The sequence below is a fragment of the Monopterus albus genome, unplaced genomic scaffold (genome assembly GCF_001952655.1).
Source record: "Monopterus albus unplaced genomic scaffold, M_albus_1.0 scaffold171.1, whole genome shotgun sequence".
NCBI classification, from domain to species: Eukaryota; Metazoa; Chordata; class Actinopteri; order Synbranchiformes; family Synbranchidae; genus Monopterus; species Monopterus albus.
The window spans coordinates 732,136-743,441 of NW_018128051.1; the positions used below are offsets into that span (position 1 = coordinate 732,136).

The following is an 11,306-nucleotide window of genomic DNA, read 5'->3' on the forward strand; positions in this document are numbered from 1 at the left end:
TGTGTGTGTGTGTGTGTGAGAAAGAGAGAGAGAGAGAGAGATTTACAGTAAATGGTCACCTTCAGGAAGCAGCACAAATTGGATTGTGGTCAGCTGAAAAAAGCTACCAGTAAGATTACACAGTGCCACCTCAATGTTTAATCACCTTTGACATGTACAGAAATATTTCAGGATTGCTCTTAAAAAATAAACATGTAAATAAAAGTATTGTGGTTATGCAAAATATGTAACAACAACAACAACAAACAGGTTTTCCAAAACCAAAAATCTTTCAGCAGTCTACAACACATGCAGTCAGCTGTTTATTTGCTGATGATCTGATAATGTTCGACAAACTTCCTTAGAGGAACTTGCATTCATTCAAAAGTGCTGTGAGTCTAATTGTGGGTGTCAGATTCAGCAGAGGTGTGCAGTCTGGAAACTTAACCAGTATTTAAACAATGTGTCAAGGCTCAATGTTGAAATGAAAAAGGAAGAAGGATGAATAGCTTTCCTTTTAAGACTAAATGCCTCACAGGTCTGATTAAATTCCTTGAATGCATCATTGTATGGTAACACACCAGCCACATCAAAACTGAAATATTATGCAAGGAGTTTCTGGACCTTTAATGTTGGCTCAATAGCTTTGAGTTGGACTGTAAAATTACACCACACATCACATTAGTAATGTACATGCGTACAATCAGCATGCTCTGTACATTGTTAGAAACAGTATTAAACTAATAAACAAATTAATAAACTCTAGCCCTGTCTATAAGCATTTATAAGATAAAAAGATTACACAAAAAGTATTATACCATGTAGGATGATACAGTCAGCTGTGATAGCTCCTCATGTTTATAATTCATTATAAAAATCTCTGCCTAAAATTATAATTCATCATTTTGAGTTAGATAAGTCAAGTATGTGTCTTCCAGTGTTTCCACAGTGAAATTCTTTCATCTCAGCAGTGTTTCCCTGCAGATGGATAGTAACACAAAGCACAATTTTGGCACTAAAAAGACTATAACTTACTAAATAAATTATAAAGATACACACTGACATAGACTCCTGAAGGCTTGTATTAGCTTCTGCTGAACTTTGGAGTGTATTTTTCTGAGGAAAGACTACATCAGATCCCTATCACTCACAATGAAACTGCACCAGTGCAGAGTCTCAGCCATCCAGGTCATAGTAAGCTGAAAAAACTTAGAAAAAAATCAAATGGATTAGATTTTTAGGTTGAAGATGTCTCACCTCTCATCCAAGAGGCTTCATCAGTTCTGCCCGACTGGCATTTAGTCAGAGATATTTATCCCCATCGGTGGTGTTTCAGTCCTTTGATGCCCAACAATGTCCAACGCATTGGCCAGAGCCAAACTCCCACCCTCGAACCTTACCCCTGAGGAAAGGAGGGCTTTGGCTGCACTAGAGAAGGATGAAACCATTACAATGCTACCTTTCCTTGTGTATCCACCTCAAAGCTTTGTTTAGAGAAGGCAAATAGAAGTACTATTGTTGGTTTGAAACAACATACAATCTGACACCATCGTGTCCTGTATAGCAGTTAATTCACTAAATGCACAATTATACAGCCCAAACTATCTGCTATCATCCAGCACAGCACTACCGTGCAAAGTGAAGTAAACCTGTGTGGGTGTCATTGTGAACAGGGCTGCGCCGGTGTGACCCTTGTCCAACACCCTGTGTTCTGAGACATTCCATTCTCAGGCATGATCACAAACAATTCAGAAATTGTTCTTAACACATCTCGTACGACAGAACCCATTTATTCACAGCATGTACTTCATTTTAAAAGTGCGACCAGAATATTCTCTGTTTGAGTTTGTAAATGTCTGTGTGTGTATGCATGAACAACTGTTTTAAGACTAAATAACTGTGTGGGTTGAAGTGTTTTGTGCACACATACAATACAGTACCTGCATTTGTATTATCGACAGATGCCCAAAGAATTCAGAGTCATGGTCTTCAGTGGGGAAAACCTCACGTGGCTGTTACACCCAGGTGATGACATCTTCTGAGATCATACACAAAGCTGCACAGTCCTGACCTTTGACATCATAATGCTGTGTGTGTGTCCCTGTGTTTGAGCGATAAAATCCTGGCTTCACTTCAGACACGGTCTCCACATCTACGTCCATCTGATGAGAGGTTGGGGTAACCCCCCTCTGACTCTGGCCCTCTCATGCAATCCTCACTTTGAAGAAACACCTGCTCCCCCCTCACACAAACACACATGCACGGCCTTCCCTATTTAGCCAGTCTCAACAAACACACACATACACACACGCACAGCTCTCCACACTACTTACTGATAAGGGATACTGCTGCCAGATGACAAGTGTGAAGTGGCTGCACGTGCAAAGAGTTATAATTCTAGGAGTTAGAATGCAGGCAATAACAGGAAGTGACTGACAAAGCTCGTGTTATAATAAATTCCTGATGAAATAAAAAAAAATGTTTGTTTCAAAGAAACAGCTCTGTTTTCAATTGTTGTTTATATTAAAAGTTTTCAAAAATGTATGACAAAATCCTCCAGTTGGCATTAAACTATCACTTAATACTTAATTTTGTTAGAAAATGCGAGAGATGAGAGATGTGTATAAACTGAGTTACTTCCGCATATAAGCATTAGAACATATGTACACCTCATTGTTTGAGCTTTAGGTCACATCTTAGATAATTCACCATTCTAACATTGTAGATAACGAAGGAAAAGCATGCCATGGGCTCTTTAAAGGAATAGTTATGCTAAAATTTGCATCTAGTCCCCACAAAGAAGCCTGAGTCCCAACAATGTGAGTGTGTTAACAGGTACACACACACACACAAACACTTTTAAACTTTTATTGCAGACTCAAGGTCCAAATTCTGAACAATACAGTAAAAACCAACAATAAAGTAATAAAAACCACCACAAAAACTACAACCAGTACACTACTATCCCTTTAAGAGGCAACTATAGAACAATTATATCCATAAAGCAGCACTGATGATAGTAAAACATCAGCTGTGTAAACAGAGTGACTGATTTTTCATCAGCTGCACTCTTCTGGCTAATTATTCACCTCAGGTCTCCTTATTTTTGTCTGTAAACCCAATGAATCTTTTCTTTGTGATGATTACCATTTCCTTTTTAAATAACATAGGAGTAATCATGGGAAAATAAGAACTTTATTTGTGCTAATATCTTTTTTGTGTCATATTTTATTGAGAAAATATTGGTGATGACATTGCATAAACTACTCTGACTAAATAATAATGTAAAAGTGTAAATCCAATATTATGATAATGCTACAGAACCATTTCTGATGTGGATGTTATAGAAGATAAGCACTGCAACAGTCACTTGGTTTGAAGGCCTGTTCGTCTTCTTTTTACATATCACTGCTGAATGCAGAGAAAGCCCAAAACACAATCCTGTTTTGAGATGTCTGTCTGATTCACACATATTTTCTCTTTGTCAAGTGTAATCTAATGCTTGTGGCTTTACAGGCATTATGATTAATCATGTCCAAGATTTTAAGAGACAACTAGATAAATGTATAAGTGTGCAAACTTCCATCATTGCATAAGTTTAGGGCTGACATTTCATCTGAGATTTCTGGTTTGAGTTGTGAAATCTCAAAAATCTCTGAACTTTACCGCCACTATTAAAACCCATCCTTGAGAGTTTGAGGGCACACAAACCACATTCCAAGTGCTACTCAGTGTGCAACTCAGCATTTGAGATCATGCAGGTATATATTTGTAAGCACGGAATCTTGTTTTGAGAGCGCAACCGTGTCCGAGCATGCACTCATTTCTGAGCCTTTGCTTTCAGATTACTTCTTTGGGTTTTGTGTGAACGTCTGTCTGCACTAAAGGTTTTGTAACATTTGCGCCTTATTCAATAGGTAAATCAAATTTTGAGAGTGAGCAGGCACAGACTTGCATGGGCTGAAACAGATTTGAGACCAAGGAGGACAGAGTAAGCATAATAGATGATTTGAGTGAACACTAGGAGTCTTCTCTTGCTCTCAAATGTTATTCTGCTCAAATCCATGCCTGTGTGCTCTCAGATGCTGAGTTGAAAAACTGAACAGCGCTTTCAAAACTTCTGCTACTGACAGACTTTCACACAAAGCCCAGTGGAGGAATCTAAGAGCACAGACTCAGATACAAGCTCACGCATGGCCTGGATTATGCTCACAAATGATTCTGCTCTTACAAATCTGTGCCCATCCCCTCTCCAATGCTGAGCTGAAAACTGAGAAGAGCTCAAAATGTAATTTGTGCATTGTAAAATGTTTTGGTTGGGATTTACTTCTGTAGAATGTTTGCTAAAATGAAAACTGGTTAAGAGTCATCCTCTAGGAGCCATGAAGTTTCATGACAATCCATGGAATATTCAATATTGGTTGAGATTTTTCAGTTTGAACCAAAGATGATGGACTGACCGACCAGCGGATGTTACTGCGTCTAGAGCCACACAGCTAGCTTGGCTAAAAGAAAAGGGAACAACTCCAGATAACAGTAAAATATTTGGTGAGAAGCAGCAGTGAAAAGAATCTTTCTTTATCTTTTTAAATACTTGCTTAGGTCATGAGAACACATTTTGTTTACTCTCTCTCTCTCTCTCTCTCTCTCTCTCTCTGTGCAGCATTTAGACAGAAATACTCTGATTCAACCCTTACAGATGCACTGTTGATTACTTCAGTTCCACTTCACTTATTGCCTCTTTATCGTGGTCAGAAAAAGATATCTTGTCTTAGCTTCTCATATGCCACAAGGAAGCTCTATCCAGAACTCCTCAAAAATGTTTTTGATGGTAATTCTCTATGCTGTAACAACATTATGAGTGTGTGAAATAAATACCCTCCCTGCTTTTGTTATTGGAACATGGCTCAGCACAAACACGACACTAGAGTCTCTCAGCTGCAAAGTGTAAAGTGCACAAGGATGTACTTGTTCTTGGTGATTACATTGTACACAAAACACAACATTCTCTGAGGTTCACTGGTTCATCATGAGCAAGATTTAACGAGTCAACAATAAGGCTGGGTCAGCAGGGTGGTGTCATGAACAGGCAGGCTGGTGACATCGGACCAGTCGGTGCAGGAAGTCCTCTGGATCAGTGAGGCATCAAGTTTGTATGCAAATGAAATGAAAGACACCTTTTTGTTTTATTACCAGCCCTAGTTCAGGGTTTTCATCTAATTGAGACCCAATGACCACTATTCTGACTAAATAGTAGCCTGAGGACCACTGTTGTGTGGTGGGCACTATTTTAATCCTGAAAGTCACCTGGGTTTTTCTAAATTTTATGTATTTGCATGGATTTGATTATTCACAAACAAAGGGTATTGCATGGAAATGTGTTTAAACAAACAAACTGATTCCAACAGTGAAACTACATTATTGAATTCTTGGTCAGGAACCGCTTGCAATGCCTTCACAGACCAAGAGTGGGCCACGAACCACTGGTTGAAAATCCCTGCCCTAGGTCAGTGTATTTAATTTAAGAAATATATATCATTTGGTTCTCAAAGATGCCAAGATAGTATTAAATTCTCCAGTTCTGTCTTGTTCATTACTGGATGTAGGCAATGCATTATATTTGTATCTCAAACAAAACACCATGCTCCTTTTACAACTGATGCAAAATGCAGCTATACAAGCTTTAACCGCAGCTTTCCCCTTCAGGGAATATGAATATAAATGATCAATCAATTTTAGCTTTTTTGCTCGTAACTTACAAACAAATTCATAGTTTTGCCCCATATTACATTAGGGATCCCATGACCCCCTGAATACCCGAGGTCCTCGATATGAGGCTGTAGGTTTATTAACATATGTGACTGAAGGAGAGCGCAAAAGCAGTCAGGGGCAATATTTCTCAGATTAACCAGAAACATGCTGTATCTGCTTTTAAATTGCTTTTGAAAAAATACTTTGTATCCAGAGCCGCTTGTGACACATTATTTAAAAAGAACTCTGAACATTGAGCCTTGACACATTGTTTAAATACTGGTTAAGTTTCCAGACTGCACACCTCTGCTGAATCTGACACCCACAATTAGACTCACAGCACTTTTGAATGAATGCCAGTTCCTCTAAGGAAGTTTGTTGAACATTATCAGATCATCAGCAAATAAACAGCTGACTGCATGTGTTGTAGACTGCTGAAAGATTTTTGGTTTTGGAAAACCTGTTTGTTGTTGTTGTTGTTACATATTTTGCATAACCACAATACTTTTATTTACATGTTTATTTTTTAAGAGCAATCCTGAAATATTTCTGTACATGTCAAAGGTGATTAAACATTGAGGTGGCACTGTGTAATCTTACTGGTAGCTTTTTTCAGCTGACCACAATCCAATTTGTGCTGCTTCCTGAAGGTGACCATTTACTGTAAATCTCTCTCTCTCTCTCTCTTTCTCACACACACACACACACATTGTAGGGACTTCACATGCTTGGTGTATTTCCTTACATTCGTTTCCTGGAGACTTAGCCTGTCCCTAACCATAGCTACTACAGTACTTGTCTATACCTAACTGTAACCTCACCCCAGCCTTAAATGAGTTCTTATGCTAAAATCTGCATCTAGTCCCCACAGTGTAAGTTTATTAACAGGTACACACACAAACACACACGTACAAAGAGAATGATTATATCTATAAAACAGCACTGATGATAGTAAAAGGTACGCTGTATAAACAGAGTGGCTAATTTCCCATCAACTGCACTCTTCTGGCTAATTATTCACCTCAGGTCTCCTTATCTTTGTAAGCCTGATGAATCTTTTCTCTGTGATCATTATCATTTCCTCTTTAGGTAACATAGGAGTTTCCTTTTCTGCATGCTGAATGAATGATAGTTGATAATCAATAGAAATGAATAACACTGATTATCTTGTTACAGGGGCACCTGATAGTGTGTGTGTGTGGTGTAGCTGAGGCAACCAGTGAACATTCAGTGTAAGTGTTTCACTAAATGATAGACACATCTGTGCTCTTCCTGACAGTAGAACTGTGGAAGCAGATGGATTCACAGAAGATGCACAGTGAGCTGCAGAGTGACACAAGTGCCGACCAACTGCCTTGTGTGTACACAGTGTAAGGCAGGTGGTCATAATGTTATGGCTGATCAGTGTACACTTTTACTTGACTGTTGATTTTAATTTTGTTGCTTAAACTTGCAGCCCCTTGTGACCAGCATGATTAATTATTATTACTTCAGGTCTAAAAATGCAAAAAGGTTACTGTGATCAAAGGAGTAGAAACATTATGTTTAGTTCTGGTGTCAGCATGCTTTTCCTTTACCACAGGAATCTCTTACCCAGAACTGTGTTTTTAAACTTCACACATATTAATAAAACATGATGGTGCTACTGTCTTCCTCTACCTCCCTGTGGAACAACCTGGAAAAAATACAGTAAACCAAATATGTGCAAAGTGCAAATCAGCTTTTATTGACCATTTTGTGTTGGACTAGGTGGCATTTTGAACATAAATGCAGATTATGATGCCGTGCATGCAGTATAAAGGGCCGGCATATTCAAAGAATAAGCAACAAGACATATTATGTTTTGACATGACATGTTATTCTTTCTGTGTGTTGATATCTTGTTCAACAACACAATCGGATTTGGCAGGCGATCAAAAACCTTTCGCCCAGTCACGTTCACTCCGGTCACTGTTGTTTTCTTTGCTGCTCTTTCCAACAGATGATATACAGTAAATACACAGGTAAAGCAAAACGTTTAAATACTTATGTGAATGATAAATCAAAGATATATAATAACTGAATGATATACTCTGTATATATTATGTTTCGTCAAACAGTTCAGAACCTGTAACCATTCACAGATTTGTACAAACATGCAATTTAGAGGAAAAAGAAACATAAACCACAGTCCAGTGTAAATATTTAACATCTTCAGTTCCAACAAGCCACTTAAAATTCCCCTTATGTGACTTCAAAGGTGGCAAAAATGTTTCTCTGCTACTTCACGACATAGTCATATACGTTTTTCTTGAACCTGCTCTTTCTAATGCTTCACTGAAGCTACAGTACATTATTCTTACATAGAGCCAAGTACTTTGAATCCAAAGGCATCGTGCTCCATTTGATCCATTTGCGCATTATTTTATGAAGGTCAACATAGATTTGTCACCTCTTCTAAAAGACCCAGGGAATGGCCTGGTGAGTTGAGAAGATTAACTATTTTACATGAATATATAATTAATCAAATAATGGTTCAATAAACAGTAAAGTATCACAGTATAACTTGGTCTGTGGTATAAGCTGCCTAGCGGCTGTGACTGGACTCTGGCTCCACCTGAAGCCGGGCCTTGGAGGCCAGGGCTGCCTTCCGGGTCATTGTGGTGCAGCGGGTCAGGATCTCCTCTGCCTTTGGTCGGGGCGGCACCTTGGGAGCGACTGAAGCTGTCTCGCTGCCTCTGGAGCTGGCAGATCCAGAACTCCCAGAGCTACTGTTGGAGCCGCGACGGTCTGAGAGGATGAGACCAGGGCTGGTATCGGGCTGGTGTGAAGCTTCGGGCTGGCCTGCACAGCTCTGATGCTGCTCTTCCTCTTTTAAACTCGAAGATGACTCACTGCTTGAGGAGAAGCTGGAGAAGCTGGATCCGGTGCTGGTGCTGCTTATGCTGCGTGTGCGGCTGTCTGAGGGTGTGACATCCCTCTTCGTCTGTGACCAGATCTGAGAAAGGTCACCCAGGGATCGGACTTTGTGGAGAGGATCAGGCACTGTGGTCCCATCTCTGGGCTGACCTGTAGAATCTCCTTCTGGATTGGTTTCATCACCGGTGCTGAATGAACGAGATGCCAGGTTCACAGTGGAGTTATACAGCTTTCTCTGCATGTTGAAAAGGCCAGCTCGGGGGTTGTTGTATGGTTTCAGGTACATGGAGGGGAAGTAACCTGCCTTTCCATTGAATCTGAAGAGAAGGTTGCAAGAAAAACAGAATTTATTTCAACTTGTAAATTTTAACCTGGGAGTTTATTAGGCATTTAATTATGCTGCACCGAGGTTCTCAGGTTTTTGCAATGCAGACAGACAAGATCGGTACCTGACGAGCCACCAGCCGTCGTCTGACTGTCTCAGCACCTCCACCACAGAACCAATGGGCACAGACACCTCGTCAGCCTTCTTGGTCGAGTAACCCTTCACGGCACAGTACAGGTCGCCTAAAGGTCACACACAAGAGAAGTGGTCTAATTAGGACAAATGTACAAATTGTCCTTTAAAAAGCAGGGTGCACAGAGTGGATGCAGGCAAATCCAATGGCTAAAAAGCACTCTCTAGTGTTGGTTGCTTGCAGTAATAGGTGCATTTGGTATGATGCCAAAAATCTCACACATTTGGCAGGCTTACCAAAGTAATTACAGTTGGTAAGTGATAGTAGTCCTATTTGTGTCACAGCACATCCTCTATGTGAATGCGCTTTAGTGCATATTCAAATTGAATAGTGATAAGTAATTATCTCACCTGTCAGCTGAATTCCAGCATCATCATCCTCTCCTTCCCACAACTCCAGATAGGGAGCAGGAAACCAAGCAAGGCACTTATCCTCTTCCCCCACCAGCCACCAACCTGGAGAGCAAAAACAGAAGTGATTGTAAAGGTAGCTCAAAGTTCAGAGATTTTTATTTATCATCATGTTTTCTGTGAGCGATTTCATCCCAGCTATAGGTACTGACCTGCAGGGTCTTTGATCAGGACATCCAGCTTCTCATTCACAGCAACCTTAAATGGACGATTCTTTGTGTCCTTTGTCTCAAAAGGAGCCACGCAGCTGTAGGTCTGGGTGACAAACGGGTGGGTAATGCTGCCTGCATGCTGGCGAGTGACACCCTCTCCTCCTTCAACCGACCCGTCAGACTGCAGGATCATGATGCTACAGCACATAAAGAGAAGACAATCAGTTATCTAATAATCGACACCTCTTTGCTACTGAACTGAAGCTGGTATGGCTACATGGTGTTACCAGTTCTTGGTGAAGTCTGACTGCAGGTCATGGTCTTTGGGCATGAAGAAGTGAGTGACCGCTGAGCTCAGTGTCACCGTGTGGTCGCACTTGAGCAGCTCATCACAGTAGCTCTCCAGAAACTTCATGCGTTGGACAGATCGCTTGGATCCCTTCTGCTGGAGGCTGCTCCTCATGGCCCTTCCTGAAACGAGGAGGAGAAATGTTGGCAACACTTCAGATTACAGCCCCCAACAGACAAAGTGCAGTTAATTTAGTTTGGTCTTCCAAAGCAATCACAACATGCTATTGCCACATTTCTCTCTGTAATTATTAGTTAAATACCCCTTTGCTCCCTGTAGGCCTATAGCTGTAGGGTAAGTACAGTACAACATGTGCAGGCTGTATGTACTATTACATACTTAACAGCTGAAATAATCTTACCCTTAAATTTGGGGATCACTCTGTCATTTTTCCGGAAAGGGTTCAGATGAGGAAAGGTCTTTTTCAGCTGCCCCTGTTTCAAAAACAAAAAATAATGTTATAGGATATGTGATATCCAGCCAGGTTAAAGATCCAGCCTACATTTTATTTTTATTTTTATTTTCAAAAAATGCGATTTTGCTTTACACTTGATTGTGCCTTACATGAAATTCCTTGAAATCCTGGAAGGATCTGTAAATGATCACTTCAGCCTCATCAGACCACATCACAGACATCATGAACATCTGTGGGAGTTAACAACAGCAGTGAATCAAATGGAGACCAAAGGAGGTTTTATAACAGAATTATTACCAGACATAAAACACATGGTCTGAGGTCTTAGCTCACCTTGAGTCTTGGTGTGCTTCTGAGAACAGTTGCAATGATGCGGGCATTGATCACAAAGCGCTGCTGGCTGGCCATCGTGTGCTTCTCTGTGTTCCTACCTGCAGGTTCAGTAACTGCTTTGTTGTCCTTGAGTGTCCGGTCAACCTGTCTCCGCGGCTCTGACATGTAAAGGAGTCGGCGGTAAATATATGCTCACAAGGCGGAGCCACTTTGAATGCAGCAAAGGATGCAAACACCCAGAGCAACAGCCGCGCCTAAACAGGTGTAGCTGGATGGGATGGGCGTATACTGATAAAACACCTACCGGAACCTATTCAGAACAGTTTACAGATGTTGTGTAATTGTTTAATGCCCGTAAATATTTATAAAACGGATTCAAAATAAGGGTGGAGGAGCAAAGATAATCCCCGACGCTAAAACGGCCATTTACCGTAATGACTAGAAAATGCAGACGTTACAGTCCAAATCGCTGCATAAAAAGATTTTTACCAAATTATCCCC

The 11,306-nt window shown here is 40.5% G+C and overlaps 2 protein-coding genes across 3 annotated transcripts in view; one reads left to right on the plus strand and one right to left on the minus strand.

Moving 5' to 3' along the window:
• Nucleotides 1-4,081, plus strand: part of LOC109969201 (NADPH oxidase organizer 1-like) — an 8,512-nt gene extending 4,431 nt beyond the window's left edge. Inside the window, exon 8 of the mRNA XM_020615925.1 lies at nucleotides 4,062-4,081. Coding sequence (XP_020471581.1) covers nucleotides 4,062-4,081 — 20 coding nt within the window. The remainder of the gene's footprint in view (nucleotides 1-4,061) is intronic.
• A 3,375-nt stretch (nucleotides 4,082-7,456) lies between these two features.
• Nucleotides 7,457-11,223, minus strand: LOC109969208 (NADPH oxidase organizer 1-like). 2 transcript variants are annotated; one of them, XM_020615932.1, is made up of 9 exons: nucleotides 11,110-11,223; nucleotides 10,806-10,963; nucleotides 10,622-10,702; nucleotides 10,419-10,491; nucleotides 9,996-10,179; nucleotides 9,709-9,905; nucleotides 9,497-9,601; nucleotides 9,078-9,195; nucleotides 7,457-8,945 (listed from the first exon to the last, which is right to left on the minus strand). In XM_020615932.1, the coding sequence occupies exons 2-9, from the start codon at nucleotides 10,878-10,880 to the stop codon at nucleotides 8,297-8,299; spliced, it is 1,482 nt and encodes a 493-aa protein (XP_020471588.1). In that variant the 5' UTR covers nucleotides 10,881-10,963; nucleotides 11,110-11,223; the 3' UTR covers nucleotides 7,457-8,296. The 2 variants fall into 2 exon arrangements, with proteins under 2 accessions (XP_020471588.1, XP_020471587.1); XM_020615931.1 differs by having other exon boundaries at nucleotides 10,806-11,223.
• Between the last annotated feature and the right edge of the window lie 83 nt (nucleotides 11,224-11,306).

Excerpts from the sequence above, each read along its gene's own strand:
- LOC109969208 (XM_020615931.1), bottom strand. The coding sequence starts at position 10,970 with ATGTCAGAGCCGCGGAGACAGGTTGACCGGACACTCAAGGACAACAAA. Across the intron at positions 10,180-10,418 it reads AGTGATCCCCAAATTTAAGG|GAAGGGCCATGAGGAGCAGC; the intron begins GTAAGATTATTT and ends TCCTCGTTTCAG. Across the intron at positions 9,196-9,496 it reads TGCTGGAATTCAGCTGACAG|GCGACCTGTACTGTGCCGTG; the intron begins GTGAGATAATTA and ends TGTGACCTTTAG.